At 37.1% G+C, this 19,070-nt stretch overlaps 1 protein-coding gene across 4 annotated transcripts in view; it reads left to right on the top strand.

The window, feature by feature from the left end:
* Positions 1-19,070, top strand: part of THSD7A (thrombospondin type 1 domain containing 7A) — a 204,333-nt gene that overhangs the window by 125,086 nt on the left and 60,177 nt on the right. For all 4 annotated transcript variants that reach the window (XM_085310555.1, XM_085310558.1, XM_085310556.1 and 1 more), the window contains 5 exons: positions 875-1,066; positions 9,296-9,530; positions 12,642-12,757; positions 15,272-15,404; positions 18,007-18,110. In XM_085310555.1, coding sequence (XP_085166681.1) covers positions 875-1,066; positions 9,296-9,530; positions 12,642-12,757; positions 15,272-15,404; positions 18,007-18,110 — 780 coding nt within the window. The remainder of the gene's footprint in view (positions 1-874; positions 1,067-9,295; positions 9,531-12,641; positions 12,758-15,271; positions 15,405-18,006; positions 18,111-19,070) is intronic.

Below are 19,070 nucleotides of genomic sequence, written 5' to 3'. Positions count from 1 at the left end.
TTCATCCATCACTTAATGGATATTAACTGATTTGATGAGGGAAACATTTGACACTTTACAGAACTCGCCGCTTTATGATTAGGGCTCTGTTCAGAGAAATCTCAGATAGAACTTTACCAGAATTTCTTTACAGAAACAGTAGTTCTGTTACTTTAGTCACTGCCTAGTATTTCATTAAACAATTTATACCAGCCTGGRTCTTTTTAGTTTAATTGTGTAGATTGATCTGACAGAATAAAAATGAACAGGGTAGGGTTCCCCTTCCCCCGCCCCCCATGACATAGAGTGACATTTACTGGACACACTGGACATAAGTTAAATTAGTTAAAATTTAAGTATAGTTAATGAAGACCTTTATGATGAAACAAAATTCTCTGACTCCCGATTACTGCAACTGTCTTTATATTTTGATGTACAACTACAATTCAAATGATAAATTGGAGGTTATAAAACTGAGTCATGGAACAAATTTCATGACCTCGAAGTTAGGATACTTTTCTCCTTCCTCAACAAATAATGTGTTAAAGTTAGATGACTAATGCACATACATTGCACATTTATGCAGCGTTCCATAACTGTATTATATACTCTGTTATTCACAGTAGGATTTTTTATGTAACCAAAGATATCATAACAAAGTGAAACCTCAAAGACGACCCATGCTGGTATTCGCTTCTGTGGAATATCAAATTAAACTAGGCTTGAGCATGTTCTTCTAACATCAAGGCAGAAAAGTCATTTTAATAACAAACCTATTTACCTTGTTTATATACAAGAACAGAATYTAATTTATTTGTGAGCCCATCTGGGCTAGATTGCTCATTTTAAGTTAATTTAACAAATGATAGACTGCTACCGGCCTTTTCTTTCCCAGGAGAAGAGGTTGACAGACAGCTGTGTAGAGACGCTATCTATCCAATCCCCGTTGCCTGTGACGCTCCGTGCCCGAAGGACTGCGTGCTCAGCATGTGGTCCGCCTGGTCCTCCTGCTCGCACACCTGCTCCGGCAAGACCACAGAAGGAAAGCAAATGCGTGCCCGCTCTATTCTGGCATATGCAGGTGAAGGTAAGGCGCATACTTGTGCGGACTTTGGTTTGATGGTGAGTTATCAACTGTCTTTGCTATGTCAAAAAAATTTCTGGATCAGAAGAAAAAAATTATTAGACCGAGGGGGTCTTTTTTTATATAAAAATGTTATTTGAATATGCGTCTCAAATTCAGTTACGATACCTACGGCTGTTTTAAAGAAGAGGTTTATTTTGCTGATTATTTCAATTAACAATTTCTTTGTTATCTTTTTATATTACTGTCTATATTTCAAACATACTGTTTTCCTATTTTCTATTTAAATTAAACAAGGCAAATGATTTGTCCAAAGTAATCATCAAGGAAAGATATTTACAGAGGACCATTAGTAACCCTAGTAACAGCTAAGGTCCGATTTTGCAGGTATGTAAGTATGAATGCTAACAAGGTCAGAGTTTCAGAGTTTTAATGGGTTCAAACACTAAGATTTTTTTTTTCTGCATCATCTTAGCCCGAATTGGTAACTATTGATAACACATCAGATTTTTTATTCATAGCATAACTTTGTTTGGGCCTGGAAATCCTCACTCATTTGAATAGTTATCATTCATGCGAGTAGTCCTTTATCTGCAATAAAGGCGGATAAAGACATTGATGTAGTATGAAAGAGAAGAAGAAAAAGGTTTTATAGGTTTGTGACCTAGGTTCATCTTTGATAATTTTCCATGGTTGCTATAGCTGATTTTGTTTTGCTTTGTTTTTAAGTGTACATTGTGTTTTGGGACTAAAACAAATGTGTATGATTCAAAATGGCCACTTCAGGCTTGCTGAAGTCTACCAGTCTGGCTGGTAATCGCTTATACCAAAGAATTCTTGGGACACATTTTTCACTATTTTTCATGTCTACTTGCTTTTCCATGTAGTTGAGGATGATAGATTTTCCATGTGCTTATACAGTTTTACCAGACACAGAGATTTAACATCCTTACAAGCATGCTACAGAAGTGAAAATCAGAAATGCTCCAGAAAATGTTTCTGTTTTCTTATGTTGCTTTTTCAAATATGCTGGTTTGGTTCTGAGGAGGACTTCAATACTTAACATATCTCAGGATAATATGTAAGGCAGAGGATGCAGCAAAGCAGTGAAGCATAGACTGAATTTTAAGCGTATGAATTTTATTTATCTCTGTTGTGTAATGATCAGAGTCAACACCAAGTGCTCACAAAGAAAGATTGACAGGTCTCAAACCACACAGGTGGTACAGGTGAGATCTCTACACTACTGCCAAACAAGCTAACTCATTATCTAGATGTCGTAGCTCTTCAGCTTGGCTCTAAACCTGGCCTCTTTGCCATTATTCAGAGATGAGGTTGTTCTGGGCTGTTTTAAGGTTACAGGCTAGTATCTCTGCCTAGCTTGTTTATTGTGCCTATTCTCTCACGTAGTGGTCCGGTATCTTCAACCTGGTGCTCCTTTGCACGCTGTAAAAACTCCAGAGAATATGTGTATGTGTGTGTATACATACATACATACATATATATGTGTGTGTGTGTATATACATATACATATATATGTATATATATGTGTATTATATATATATATACACACACACACACACGCACACGTACACATACATACATACAAGTCTTCTAGGGCTACCATGTCATTACAGCTCTATCTGGAATGTACTTTTTACCATGTCATTACAGCTCTATCTGGAATGTACTTTTTACCTTTGCTTATATGATATTCAAAAAGTGTTGGTTTAATTTTCGATTTTTGTGCTTCGCTGAAATTAGACTTGCTATCGTCTTGCTGCCTGTAAAGCTCTCATGCTTTTTAGCCATCCGTGGCACAGCCAGTAACTGCATGCCTCCTCACCTCCAGAGCCGCGTGACAAAGATCAGCCGCGTTCTCCGTGCGCGACGCGCTGGTTGTGTAGGCAGTACTGGGATGTGGTTTTATGTTTGCGGGAGGCACAGAGTGTAGGAACGTATGAGCGGAGCTGCTAGTCTGCATCCTGCTGATAAAAATAAGGCAGCTCCACATGAACCTGTTTTGGGGGGAACCTGCAGTCTTCAGCTCTTCTATTCAGAGCTTATCAAAAAATGCATGTCATTATTAACAATTGTTACATGTTAATGTAAATTCTGCAAATACCATTTTAACCTAAGCCTTATAAATATAGGACCAATAATTCTTTTTGTACGCTAAAACCATGTCCTGAAGACAGCTATTAATTCAGTCCTAGCAGACCCACCAGTGTTCCATTTTAGTTTTTTTAAACCTTTTCTTGAATTGCTGGTATTAGAGACAGTGTAATGGCTTATGTAAGCTACTTCATGGCAATTCCCATATAATATAGCCGTGACATTTGGCAGTTTTCATTAGAACACAATAGGACAGATTGTGTCAGAACACAATAACGTGCTGTATATAACTATACAATCCCCACACTATCAGGATTGCAGATGAATTGATCAAAGAAGGTGCAAGTCTGTTGCCAACCTCTGAATAAGGCCAAATTTGGCTTCTGAGATGACATAAGTAGCCCAGGTTTGCCACTGTGGGTCCTTGATCTCGTGCATCCTGCTGTTAGTCACGATGAATTGAGTCTATGAACCTGACGAGATCAAAGCATTCCAGTCATAACAAACACAAGGATTATTGCAATCCGTCCAAGTGACTGAAGTGCTTAATTCTCCTTCATCGAGTTACTTAAACCTGAACATCCCATTGAAATTTTTGAGGCTGTGTAAATACATCTTAAGTACGCTGTTGTATGTGGGTCTCAAATGGCTTCCTATAAGAGGATTGCCTCTGATGATTCAGTTTCTCTCTTCTTTGAAAAAAAAATACCACATTCTGCCTTTTTCATGCTAATACTAACAGATGACTGCCTGTGATAGAACTATATCATTTCATACTTAAGTCCTAATTTTTTTTTCTTACTTCCCAGCTATCCATACTACTGAAGTGGTTTGAAGAAACCATTAAGTTAGCATAACTGGTCATCAGGAAAGAGATGTAGTATAATAGATTTTTTTTGCAGAAGCTTTGGAATAAGAACAATTTGGCAGTCTTATAAAATTCCTTGGTTACAAGGATAGATTCACAGAAAGATTTTAAACCATATGTAGATTACAGTAGTGATGAAGTTTTCCAGTAAGCTTTAGGGTAAGTCGAGATCGGGTAAGGTCTCTCTTGTTGCCACCCCTTTCCTCTGCTGGTCCCTTCAGTGCCATGCTGGCTGCTGCTCAAGTTAGGAGTTGAGCTCAGATGTTTGCACTCACTCGAACATTTCCTCATGCAGAACATCTCATCTGGGCCCTCAAACCATACCTCTATCAAACGTCAAGCCAAGTGTGGTCAAGCCAATCTGGGATGGGTTTATTTAAGTGCACTTGGTGGGGAAGGGAAAGAGAGAGAGGGGTCTCTTTCCTCAAGATAAAGATTTAACGTGGTTTGTGAGATGACTCTACGTGGAAACTAGAGTCATAATAATAATTTTTGATATCTTTCCAAGATCATTGTCCTCAACTTAAAGGTTTGAAAGGGGGAAGTGATTTATAAATTTGCCTGTCTGTGAGCCTGCCTGTAGTGATACCTCGTTTGTGTCATTGTCAGACACATCCTTCTGGTGCAGCAAGTTAACTCAGGAGAGTCACTGTCTGAAAATTTAAAATGACAGCAAAGGGCATAGTGATGTAACCTGATACATCACATAGTAGTTTTGCATAAGAAGTGTAATACATCTCAGTCTATATCCATTGAATTTGGGGTTTATTTTCTGTTTATTATTCCTATTAAATTTTTATTTATTTTCTAGTTTTAGGAAGCCTTATATAATTAAATACTCACTAAGACTACTGTGTATAGGCCATGAGCTTAGAATAGAAATGACTAAACCAGTCATAATTTTTTAGTAAATATTAGATATGTAGATTAATTCTGTATTGATTATTACAGTGTCATGCAGCATTATGTTGTAGATACATTCCAAATTTTATCAGTAGTGAATGATCGATACTGTATATTGAAAAAGTATAGATTAAAAAAAACAAGTCAAGTGCAAAGGAGAAAATGAGATGATGGACTGTTTTATTTGAAACAACCTTTTAGAGCAGTGATGGAGCAGTGCATGTGGATGCCAGTACCTTACTATGGTTATTGCCCATTCATAGATTAATAAGGTATAACACCAAAAGGACTATGCAGTATGATATCATTTGTCACAGACTATTAAACATCACTGATTTGAATGATATAGAATATCAGTTGTCAGTCTGACAGGGGCCAGTAGCTCATACTTCTCATATATCAGCAAGATTGATTTACTGAATGTTTAAGGAATAGGTGAATCAAAGGAGTTTCTTCTCAGCTCAGGCAAATGATGGTTGTCATGCCTTAAAATTTTATTACTGTTAAGATTAAGTACTTAAACTTTATTATTGCAAAAGAAGTTATACATAGGATTTTTTAATGTGTTCACTCTTCTTATGCCTGTTTTTTTTTTTAATTTGCATGTATGCTCCTGACTGAAATTACAATGCTTGGTAATTAAATCCAAAAGCACAGAATTGGTTAATTATTTTCTCAACAGATTACCTATTCCTCAAAAGTTGACTTTTGGAGAAGCCTCGAGTTTTCATGAGTTTGGACTGATTTCAAMTGAAATAGGAATAAAAGAACCCATAGTTTTGGAGACAGCAAACATGAATTTCAAGTTAGGCTTACAAAAGGATTTGGCATCCAAGTAGAGCAGGGGCAGAGGAAGTTACTGTGCTTCACCTTATCCTTTGGAGCTCATCAGCTGAGATACCTGCCTGGTATGTGGACATCTCAGACTTGAACCTGTCTGAGTAAAGGCTTGACCATGAGCGCACCCAAACTGCTGGCCAGTTGTGTGTTATAGGACAGATCTCTCGAGGTTTCTTCTGCTGAGTAGTGCTTCTTTATTTGTATAATTAACATACGCTTAGTGAGGGGGTGTGAACGTTGGCAGAACTGGAGCAGGAGGCACCCACCAACACAGGCAGTCTTTGTTCTGATATCTTAGCAGTCTGCACGTACTAACCCACATCTGTCTTCAGGACTGGAGCTGTGTGTGTCTACCCACTCCCCATGGCAAAGAGGAAATGTGCAACACTTCAYCCTATCGATTTCAAGAGTCACTTTAGTTTCATCTCTGTTCTTAAACTTTAGATACGTCAGATGGGCATTCAGATCGCAAGCTGCGTGCAAGCGATTTATATTCTAGCTTGAAATGCACATGTAAAGTTACATGCATTTGAAATGCATTTGTAAAATGACTGATATCTAAAAGAGTAATTAAATGATCCTTAAATATTTTCAAAATTACTAAGTATTTTGAAACTTGGAATTGATGAAGAAAATATCACAAAAGAAATTAAGAACTCATCCTTCAGTGTTCTAAGATGAGGTGTCYTACACATTACCAACTCCAAATCAGGCAGAAAATCAATCTAACTATATGGTAATTCTAATAACATGTTTGAGGAGACTGCCCTTATATCTCTGCTATTTTGTGAGTAATATGCAGGTCCCTCTATTAAGGTAGCCTTTCATTTCCAGATGTGCTTGTTTTTGCTTAAGTATCCAAACCAAAAAGAAATGCTTCAGCTCCAACTGTTTTTTGTATGTTCAAATGTTTATTTTTTAGTACTGCCAACCTCAGTTATTTACACTTCTCTAATCATGTATTAAATTTAAAAGCATTCATTGTTGACATATACCCATTGTTCTTGTTTCTAATAGAATTATTTTATTTTTGATAAAATTATTTTTCTATGACACCTGCTGATTTTTGTGTTCCTGTCAAACCTGTCCTCCTTTAGTGAAATGCTCTCAAAGTTAAGCAGCTCTGATCTTGTCACCGCCTACACAGATGCTATAAAGGACATCTCTAATTGCCCATTTCCAACCCCTTCTGTTTTTTCTTTGCCTGTTTTAGTTTATGGGAGCACAAGAGAATGATGTTTTCCTGGAGAGAATGGCACATTGTTTTATATGTAAATAGTATATTTTTAGTAATACTAATATTTATTGCTACTGATAGTCAGTGGTATTATTTCCAGATTTCGTTCATTCTTTTCATAGTTTTCTTAACTACTGCTTTCATTTAAACAGAACTGCATTGTTACTGAACTGCAGATGTTTGTGCCCAGTTTTTCCTTCTGAACATTTACTGTCAGTGACACTCTCTCTTTTATGAGTTTTTTGCCTGAATATACATTCTTGCATAGCTGTCAAAACTGAATCAAAGTTGTCACTTTATTCTCAAATGCCTTAGGACCTTGTGGATATGGCTCCATTCCCAAGGAGCCATTTCTTCCCCAGCACACACACCTTTAATTTATGAAACCACTCGAGTGTTTCTTTTGAGCTTCACCAATATCTGAAAGTATGCTATCTATATAATGTGAAATGAGTGAGTATATTTTATCATGTTAGAAGTCCCTGAGGTAATGTTGGATGGAAATAATTGATTTAGCAACTCTGAGATGTCATTTTCCCTTTTAAATTTTCCTTTCTTACCCCTTGTATTGCAGGAGTCTCCTTCTCTTGTGAATCAGTTTTTTTCTCTTATGCTGAAGAATTTAAGACTGTACTACATCAGTCTTTTTCTCCTTTTCAAAATACACTTTTTTTCCTAATTTACTCACTTTTTTAAGGAAAACACATATGACATACTGTATAGATGCTATGCATCTTGAAATCTGTGACAACTCTGATAGACTTGAGTTGCATCAGTTCTGAATCAAAAAATGTAATTTTTAACTTGCATTCACAAGTTGTGGGGTCTTACTCACCCCCTCTCCAAAACTTACGATTAACTAGTCTTTGACATGCCTTCTTGAATGGTAATGGTGCAGTTAACATCATGTTTATTGTTGCTTGGTAGCCCCAATAGTTTTAACCCAAATTCAGAAGTTAAAAATATCCCTGTGGAGAAAATTCCAAAACTAAAATTTTSTCCTGTAAATTAGAGCAGTCTGCTAGAATGACTACAGAGTTAGCTGTTCCATGAAAGCAACTTAAGGAATATAGCATTTTATCCTCTTATAACACTAGATTTATTTGTGTTCGGAATACCTGAAGTATCTGTTGTTTCTTTTATTAGTTGTTTGTTTAAAATTTTTCTCAACAATAGGTGCTTAAAACTCCTTCCCTCTTGATCTGTAGCTCARGGTGTTCATCTGAATTTCAGTAGTGGGACAGAAAGGCTAATATGTTCTCTGACATATGCTTGGTGTGAGCATATATTTTTGGAGAAAAGGAATGTGTGGTTCATATACTGTAAATAATACAAAACCATCTCTTTTAGTTGTCTTTCCTACTGTTCTTGTCTTTTAGAAAAGAGTAAAATATTATTTAGATTTTTTTTTCCTGGCTTTCCATCATCTGGAGATTGGAGTTCTGTGTAGACCATGAATGATTAAATAAATTCTTATATCTGGACTCTGTATGTCTTGTAGCAGTAGAGAGCTAGTAGACATATCTACTCCTATGACTAGATATCTAGTAGCCTATGATCTAGTCTTGTTAGAAAAAGCTTTTAACTTGCAGAGGACTAGGAGGATAGATTAACCTTGAAGTGCGTTAATGTAAGAAACTGAACACATCTAGAATCGGACACAACAAAGAGCATTATCTGAGCTTTTCTTCACAATTACTGACACATGAATGCATTTAATCCTAACCTGCGACAGCCTTTGTTATCTCAGTCTGGACCTGAAATTGCCAGCTGTGCCATACTCTTTGGTAATTATGTAACATGGATAAATATCCACTGGGAACTAGGACAAGAGCTCCAAAAATCTTTTTAATTGATCCATGAATTAGACATAAACAGTGGTCTCTAGGCATGCATAACTAGAGCATGTAACCATGTCTTCTGCTTAGAGCCTTCCTGCCTTCTTCTATTATCTCATACAATCCCTTGGTAGGGGAACCTATAAATAAAACTGCCTTAGAGTACTCCAAGGGCATTAGTGTATTATGTAAGTTAGGATCATTTTAGCATCTTAATAATATACATTTTTATTTACTGTCCACGGACATTCTGTCCTGTGTCATCTGTTCACTGAAGTTTGCCAAAGTGGCGTATAAAGAATACAGCAGAAGAACATCTTTTTTTTTTCATGTAATCAAAATGATAATATGACTTCCTAGGATATTTAATAAAATGCTTTATTTTTATTTTCTTCTACTGCATGAACTTTTGCCCTGTTTTGTTGTTCCAGGAGGAATTCAGTGTCCAAATAGTAGTGCACTGCAGGAAACGCGCAGCTGTAACGAACACTCTTGCACTGTGTATCATTGGCAGACTGGACCGTGGGGACAGTGTATAGAGGATGCTTCTGTGTCTGCTTTTAACTCATCTGCCAGCTGGAACGGGGAGGCCACCTGTGCTGTTGGGATGCAGACAAGAAAAGTAATCTGCGTGAGAGTCAACGTGGGACAAGTGGGCCCAAAAAAGTAAACTTCTTCCAAAAAAATTCTTTCATATTGTAACTACCTTTGTATTTTGCTTCTTTAAATGTGTATAATCAAATGACTCCGTGCAAAGACAGAATGCCCTCATCTCTTTGTCATCTTTTAAAAGTACAAAACCAAAGTTACAGAAGGACTGTGAAGTATCTTTCTCACTGTTGATTGCTGTGGATGATATTTACAGTGGTGATTCTGCTGACCGCTGACTGATTGCTAAATCTAGCTGGCTCCTTACCATCTTCAAGTTGAGCCAAGATAAAATTCTCGGGGCACACATGTGGTGTGGAGTGCACCACCATTTTGGAGTTCCTCAAGTTAGTTTCAAGCAAGAGGTGCATCTATGTGGATTAGTGCAGAGCCAAGCAAACATATTGAGTCTAAATACAGTACAGCCCATGTGAGTGCTCCTTCTCAGAAGCAGACCGATGAGCTCAAGCGTAGTACAGCTGACATGGCAGTGTAGACATAGCATTAGTTTGAGAATCTTTGTATACATGGGTAKTTTCTTTTTCACATACATATTTTTGTAAGTAGTCCATTTAGCCCAATGATTTACTTTTGCAGTTTAATGTATAAAGAGGGTTAGAATAGCTGCTAGTAGAATGAATTTGATAATATCTCCATAGAGTTTGTCAGTCTCTCAATATAGCTTGTTTAGGAAAGATTCAGAGCTGAAATAGCTTATARCAGAGATCTTTCAGAAAATTCATGAGGCAGCTATTCTCACACTAAATATTTGCACAATGCCCGTCATTTCTTGCCTTATTCAGCAATACTAATTCCTAATTTACTTTAAATGGAAATATGGAGAAAAATACTAGCGCATTCAGTAATCTAAATTGTTATATGTGCACATTAAGCTGCTATTCTGTCTGGTCATGTGATACCATTATATCTTTTACTTGGTGCTCATTTTAGATTTAAAAAACCCTRCAATGATTTATCTTCTTATTTCTAAATCTGCTGTTAATATCTCTGCGTTTGATTTGACCTTGAATTTTTGGGAGGAGGACCATCGTATTGTATTGTAAATGAATCCTGTGAAATAACAACAGAAAGTGTTGCTTGATCCTTCAAGCTATCATGTTGAAATTGGTCAATTGTTTTTACAGAACAAGACATTTGACATGAAAATCTAAATAAGAACCTTGTTTTAAACTCCCCTTAATAAAAAGGATTACTTTGGTATGATACAATCAATATTATTGGCCTTATCTACCTCACAAGTTACAGACTTCACCTCATATCACTTCTGTTTAATTTGACCTTGAATAAGGACTACAGAAAAATCAATACTTTGCTTTAAGCCACATATACTAAATACAAGAATACAAAAGATAGAAATGGTGTTCTAATTGAACTAATTGCCTTGTCCAAGGATCTGAAGAGGGATTGCAATGTTCAGTGCTCCTGAAAGATGAAGTTCTCAGTGAAACAATGAATACATATAATTCAAACTTTTTGTATGTTTATTATTTCTGAGWCTTTAAGGAAAATGCTGAGGAGTAAGCTGAGGTTCAGTACTTTTCAGAAGCATTTTCATTTTTAACGAGAGAGAAAATTTCTGAAAACATAGTCACTGTCTGTAWGTGGTAGCAACTAATTTTTTAAAGTGTATTGACTATATGTATGGTGCACRCATACATAATCTGATCTGATGAATCCCATATAAACTAATCTGATGAATCCCATGTAAACTAAAAGACACAACCTGACTTAGAGGGAGAGAGGCTATGAAGAACTGATGAAAGTATATGTTGATATAGCTAAAATATTTCAGGATCCTTTGCATTAGCATTTTTAGGGGATACAAGAGAAAGGGTGGAGAAGGGGATAAGAAGGCCTCATTATAACCAAGAAGCTGGCACTGCTTCACAGTAATGGGTTATGCTTGGAGAAGTTTATGTGAATTGATGTGGAAATGCAAAGGTGGCTGGTGGAAGTCATGAACTAGCAAACATTATGGCTGAAGACTGCATTCCTGTGAAGCTGTAGCTCATTTTTCCTTCCCTTTCTTGCCTCTGCTCCTCCTTTCACACTGATGCAGGTGTAGTTTTCCCTCGACCATGGAGAACATGTCTTCTTGATAGTGGTAGTTCACCATAACTTGCCTGCGCTCCCTCCAGCCTGGCGGGGAAGATGCTTCATGGAAGCAAAGCTCCCCCAGCTGATCCAGTCCAAATATAAAATTGGTTTTGCATTTCTCTGCGCCAAGATCTGCAGCAGCCAAAAGGACGAAAAGCTGATAATAGTAGTGCTTTCTGCAGTGAGCCAAAAGCTCCAAAATGTAGAAGTGATGTTTTCCCTATCTCTTTATGCAATCCTCCTACAAACTATGCATTTTAAAAATTATTTCAAAGATTTGCAGTGCATCTGGTAAAGCCATTGCTTTTTTTCTGAAAACCAGTATTGCAGCTTTGAGAGTTGTTTGTTCATAATGAAAACATGGGAACACCGAATGATGAAAATGACCTGGGTTAACGAGTCCCGTAAGCGGCAGTGTAAAAGCCTTTTTTTTTTTTTTTTTTTTTTTTTTTTTTTTTTNTAATACTGATCAAGGCTCTTTTTAAAGCAAGCAAAATTGTCGGTCCCTGCTGACTGTCTTTTGCAGTCTCATTGATCTGATGTTTTGAAACCTTTTTCTGGTTTCTGTGGTATTCATGACCAGCTTTATTTGACCTATTTGTTCTTGTGTTAGCAGTCCTACTTAGTCTACATATTCTCCTCCCCCYGCCCTGAGTTTATGCTTCTGGTAAATTTACAAAGAGCTAGAAATGTATTTTGCTAAGCTAAACTAGATGAGCTCTCTTTGTAATCTTTTGGAATTTTGAAAATGACACAAAAGAGGCAGAGCTTGGTCAGTGAGGACCTGTGACTGTTTTGTGCTAAATGCCCARGATTAGAATACACTGATTTTGGCTTGCTTCCCTAGCTGTATTTAAATTATAACAGTTTTTATTTCTGAGCTTAATTCTGATGAATTCTAGGCAACTAGCACTCCGATTGCATGCTGGTAGGCATTCAGTATCTCTCATGATTAACTGCTTTACTACAGAGTGACCTTTTATTTGATAATTCTTCTTTTTCCATTTTCAGATGTCCGGAGAGTCTTCGACCAGAAACAGTGAGGCCGTGTCTGCTTCCTTGTAGGAAAGACTGTATTGTCACTCCATTCAGTGACTGGACATTGTGTCCTTCCTCGTGTCAAGAAGGTAAGTTTATCTGTTGTGGTCTAGAGGACAGATTTAAAAAAAAATCAGTCAGGTAGTCACTTTTGGAATATTATTCATAAAGACCTGTTTTTGAAACAGAGTATATATTAGCTATAGTATTAGATATAATGGTTGCAGAGAGGAAGTAGTGTTTTTAATGAATATTGTAGAATAGTTTATTCAGTGGCCTRTAAAACCCATTGTAATTTGTAGCTAAAAAGTCTTGTCTCAGAGACCTTGTCAAAGACATCTTCCATTTTCTGCTTTGTTTACATGTATTTTCTATAAGCATTTGTGTCTTTCTTTTTTGTCTGGTGTTATGTTACAAACTGCCTTTTGCATCTTCCACTGATAAACAGATATTTCATCACAGAGTAGACACATTTCTTAGTATAGCACCAAAAGAGATGCTTGTAAAACTGTAGAAACTGCATAGCATTTTATAGTTGTCAAATACAGGTCCGATTTTTGTCTTTGAAAGTAYATAAGCTGCTAGCTCATTAGAAAACCTGAGGCTTTATACCAGGATATAGATATAGATATATATGTATATTTCTTTAGTAAAACTCTTTCACTTTTCCTGTTCTGGTTTATTCTACCTCAAATAAAACTAAAGAAAAGTTAATAAAAATCAGTGTAGTTCAAGCTGATGTTAATATTCACACTTAAACATATATGCCAATGCCACTTTAATACACTTGGCAAGGCTTTTAAAAACAGAGCAGGTGTCTCTTGAATTTTTATTACATTGAAATCATACATAAAGCTAAAGTGATGACTGACTGATTATTGCCCACATCTTTCTACCTTATCCCTTTTTCTCTTTTAAGCTTAACAGGAGGTATTCTTCTAATATATGCTATTACAGACATAGTCAACAGTATAATTCCATGTTCCACAGGGTGCTAATCCCTGCATGAGGGGGACGTGGTGATTACTCACAGCTACTGTTGCATCAAATATACACACTTCAAATGTCACAGTCAATTCTTTATGCTTTATAAAGGTCAGAAGCATAAACTCATTTTTATAGTAATTCCTATTAGTACTTAGCACATTCTTGCAAATAAAAGAAGGGTTGGGTTAGTGTGATTAAATATATAAACCTTGAAAAAGAACAATAATTAAGACCACTGAAACTAAATCTATGAAATAGCTACACTATCTTAGAGCAATATTAGCAGTTCCTTCTGACACGTTTTTGTTGGAACATATTTTGGGGACAAAAGTGCTCTCTTCTGGTTTCAGTTCTGCAAGTTTTAAGAATGAATATTGAGTACGCACTGAAATATGTTTTGCTATAAGATAGTAAATTTATTAACTAATACAGTCATATTGCCTATTCTGTGAGTCAAGCGGTGTCTTTAAACTTCACACACAGTCTTCTTTTCATGGACTTTACCCATTTGTGTTGGTAAACCAGTCATTTAGCTTCCCTGGGATCCTGGTCTTGCCCGTTGTGCCAGCTCCTGGCTTCTCTGGTCACTGATTTACTCACTGGCGCGGGGTTCCCTCCATGCTGAAGCGTGGCCAGGTGGTGGAGAGCCACTGCCATGATTTTCTTACTGCCTGCTCCTAATTATGATTGTTTGGATATCGTCCAGCACGTTTCTGTGTCCAGACAAGCAGCAGCTGCTGTAATAACCCACCCAAGTCTGATATCAGCTAGTCAGCCAAATTTCCTCTTTACAGCTCTCTGCAAAAGGGAAAAAAAGAAATCCATGATATTTACCTAATACTCATGTATTAGGTGTTGCTATGAAAATGAATGTAAATTTGTGGATTTACTCTTATTTTTCTGCCTGGAGCTTTGAAGATGAGTGGAGTCAAAATTCCTACAGGAACCATTTGGTGTTTGTCATTAATAATGAACAACTATAATAATTAGAAACTGCAAGCTGTAAACTAATTCAGGAGTAGGAAAATAAAGCACATTTAAATGTGGAATATGCTCTTTAGGAACATTTTTGTGGATCTAGTTAGTGTAATGCTAGTCTGAGGTGGGAAATGAGGGAGTAGGGAACAGAATTAAAGCAAAATCTGGATAGAACCAGAAGTATGAATKAAATTTACTGTATTCTTGGCTGTGGAGATAAGAAAAAGCAATTAGATTTTCTGATTGAGTCATTTAGTGAATGGGAAATTTGTGAAATATAATAATTTATTTCCTTTAATTTCTATTTCTAGTTCTTAGTCATCTTAATGATTACAGCAAAATTACCCTATGAAACTGCAGAGTAAAATATCAAACTGGTTTGGTTTTTGTTTATTTGAACTGTGTATTCATTTGTACAATATTGCTACTGTTGCTTTCTGTTCAACTCTGCTTCTTGGACTTTAGCTGAGATTAAAGTATTTTATTTATTAGATTTAATTTTCTGCTTATGGACAAAATAACGTGTCTCTCTAATAGCAATTGACTCAAATACCTGTTGTGTAAAATCTTATTTTTCCCCCTAATTACTGTCATCCCTATAAAATAGCAGAAGAATAAACCTCTTCTACTCTTTGCAGGGGATGTCGCAGTGAAGAAACAGTCCCGTCACAGAGTCATAATCCAGCTCCCTGCCAACGGAGGTCGTGAGTGCCCAGAGGCTTTGTTTGAGGAAAAGGAATGTGAAACTCCTCCCGTCTGCTATAGCTACAGGTAGTGTTAATCCACCAAAACCAGCTTATCTATGATTTTTCAATCTGCACTACCCTTTAGGTTTGTTGAATTTCACTTGTTAAGAAAAAAAAGGGTGCATAACTAAATCAGGATTTCAGTGCAGTTATGCAGACTTCGTTGGGCCCATGGCGTATCAGGCTCATTGCGGAAACATTTTGTTTCATTTACAGTGGGGATCCAGTAGCTCATTTTGTTCTARTTCCTTGGCAGGAACATTGCAGCTGCTAGGAACTGCCTTTCAGGATAAATCTCTCCTAGCAATTGTTTTGAAACTCTATGTGATTAAAAACTTTTCTTTCTAAATTATGCAAATGACTGAAACACAGCCTCATCTGTTAACCAGAATTGTGATCTGCTGCCACWTAGGAGGACTGTGTCCTCCGTCATCAGCCCAGAGACCATCCCCCAGTAGTATATCCCCTAGTATACAAAATTCCCGTTGTTGACCTAGTCTTCACTGGAGATCACTAAGGACTATTCCAGCAGGTGGGGATCTCCAGATTAATTAGTCAAGAAAATTTTCAGGCAATTTTGCTGTATCTGTCTGTGTAGCGTGGGAAAGTCTAGACATCCAGCAAGATCTGGCTGTTGAAACAGATGAAGTTTAGACAGTTCTATTGAGGTTTGTTGGATCTATTTGACAAATAAAGTCTTTATTAGGTTTTGTTTTGAAGAAAAGTATGTTTGAATTGGAAGCCCATGTTCTGTTTTTCCAGTTATTAAAGAACACTTGCTAATTTGCATAGAACTACTCTCTGTTACAGGRATACTATTAGGACCTAAGTTTGCTTCAGCCAAAAGAAACTGAGGTTAAAGCAATGTTTTGCTTTCCTCAACTGCTAAGGATTATCATTGCAAGTTTATTAATAGATCACACCATATTCAGCTGAAAGGTATAAAAGGATGTGAAACAGTATTATGAAACTACCAAAATRAGTACTTCAAATATCAGGGAATGCAACTTGAAAAGTTGTTCTGGTCAATATTGGAGTCAGAATTTCATCTTTTAAAATTCTAGCTGATCCTCATCTATTTAGTACCTTTATGATCAAATATTACTTGAGCTAGGGCATAACATACTGAGTAGGAGTATGTTAGCATTAACATTTTTCTGACCTACACACATACTGTGACAGATGGACTCTCACACTCAGCTTTGCCCATGCCTCAATTTAGATACTAAATAGCGAAGACCAGGTTTGCAGTGAAACTTGAGCTGCAAAGCCATTTGTTAGCAACCACTTTAAACATGAGAGCAGCTGATGATTTGAATTGTGGATGCAGGTTTTTTTTCTCCACTCTGAGTAATTCAAACCRTTGTGGATTAATTCAGAACTGTGACAATGACCAGCCTTACCTGCATTTGTTATATTTAAGCCTSGAGGTATACTGCTACAATATGACAGAAGTTTATAAAAGTTTTGCAAAAAATTAAGTTACTGATTGAATACATTAAGCAGCACAATATTGTATTTTTTAYCAAAGTTATTTGCAAAGTCTTTTGTGCTGCATTTCTTTTTTTAGAGGCTGGGGAACAGTTCATATTGTGCTGGTCTCTTGGTTGGATCCCCATTTCTCAGGTGCTGCCACTCAGCTGCCCTGGACCCCAAGGTGTTGTGGGATCGCCTGAGGCGACCTTGCAGTGATTTGACCCCACTGTCCCAATGCTCTGCCAGAGCCGGGGATTGCTTTTTGTATCTAAYTTCACTGTTTTCAGATAGCATTTGGAAGACTAAGCTTAACAAAGGAWTTAGTTCATTGGAAAGCTTTACCCTTAAAAGCACATCATTTGAAATTATTTGAAAACAAAACAAAAATCCCCAAAATTCCTTTGTCTGACCTCATCTTTTTTTTTTGTAACTCCAAGATTTGTCTATGCTTCAGGCTAGGCAGAATTACTGCATTTCTTGTTGTCTTGCAAGTTGCTTTCAGGAATGTTTAGAGGAGGGAAGTAAAAACTTGGGGAAGAGAAAAGAGGAGGAAGAGAAAGAAATGCAAACACCCGCGTGTGACATTGTGTACTGCCAAAAGGCACTCCCAGGACTGCAGGAACTAGAGCTCAGTACTGAAGTCCTGCCTCTCTGATGTATTTGGGCAGCTTCAACACATCTTTGCTCCACTGATATAGGGAAGGAAAAATAAAAAAGAGAAAGAAAAGAAAGAAAAAGAGGGAGGAAGCTCATCAGGGCTTGCCTACTGCTTGAAAGTCACTTTTATTTAATGACTCCATGTTGCTTTTGTGATAAAGTCTCAGTTTGCAACATTCAATTTTTAACATATTTTGTTCAATAGTGAAATATTCTGAGCACGCTTATATCCACAACAAAGAATTTCTCCTTTTAAATGGATATTTAAGTTGTATCAGTTGTTTATATTTTATGTAGTATTCTTTTTTGAAATTTCAATCTCGCATCTTATATAAATGTGTGTTAAGGCTGTTATGGATTTTCTAAAACCAATGTATAATAATAAAGAATAGCTTGCAATTGTTTCTAGCATTATCTAGCACTTCTGCTGCCTCAGCTTTGATTGGTAAGAATTTAGATGGATTTTTTCCAATTGATTTCCCTCCTCATTTCAGATGGAAGACCCACAAATGGCGCAGGTGCCAGTTGGTACCGTGGTATGTGCGCCAGGACAGTCCAGGAGCACATGAGACCTGTGGACCTGGGCTACAAGCAAGAGGTTAAATCCTTTCTTTTGATCTTCTGTTCCTCAGAAGTGTATAGGTGGCTGGTGTGGGAAACCTGTGAGAAATGCCTAAAATTTAGCCATTATGACTAAACACTGATTTTACTTAAATTTATAGGCATCAGCAGAGTAAAGTACTAGATGCTCATATAATAGGGTACATCCCAACCAGTATTTTGCAAATGTTTTGTTCATAAAATATCCATTTTTATTTAYATCTGAGTATTGATGGCACACTAGAGACTACATTCATGGTATTGTTAGTTCAGGTTATGTCACCGTCTTTATCTGAAGCGAATTTGCGGAGGTATCTGTCAGAAGTATGCTTTCAAAAGGTACCCTTAAAAAGGAAGAAAAAAGAAAAAAACACTTTATATATTTTTTTTATGGAAAGCTTATGTAAATTCAGTGACATTTTTCATGTAGCAAGGATGTGAACACGTTTTTATGGGTATATCCATTAAGAACAAATGCGAGACTTTTGCTCCCTTTAAGTGTTCATTCTGTGATCTGGCATCAGAAAATCCCCAAATAATTTCAGCTGGAAGCTGTGGAGGTCTCTTGGCCCAACCCTCCACCCAGAGTAGGGCCAGTTTCAAAGTTAGTTGCAACCCAACCTGGAGCAGGTTGCTCAGGGCCGTGTACCACTGAGTTTTGAATATCTCCAAGGATGGAGATTCTCCAGTCCCTCTGGGCAACCTGCTTGACTACTCTTGCAGTGAGAATTTTTTTCCTAATACCTAATGTGAAATCTTCCTTGTTTCCACTTGTGCCTGTGGCCCCTTACCCTTTCGCTGTGTACCTCTGGGAAGAGTCCGGCTCTGTCTTCTCCAGATCCTTTCATTAAGTGATGGCAGGGAGCAGTAAGATCCTGGCATGGGGTTACCCTCCTGGGAGGGGCAGGACTGCCATTTACCAGCATTGGACTTGCATGAGATTTCTGCCAGCCCATTT

This window comes from Rhea americana, unplaced genomic scaffold (genome assembly GCF_003343005.1).
Source record: "Rhea americana isolate MKP2758 unplaced genomic scaffold, rheAme1 scaffold_32, whole genome shotgun sequence".
Taxonomy (NCBI): Eukaryota; Metazoa; Chordata; class Aves; order Rheiformes; family Rheidae; genus Rhea; species Rhea americana.
Note: the sequence above shows the minus strand (reverse complement) of the source record. Positions and strands in the feature narration are given on the sequence as shown.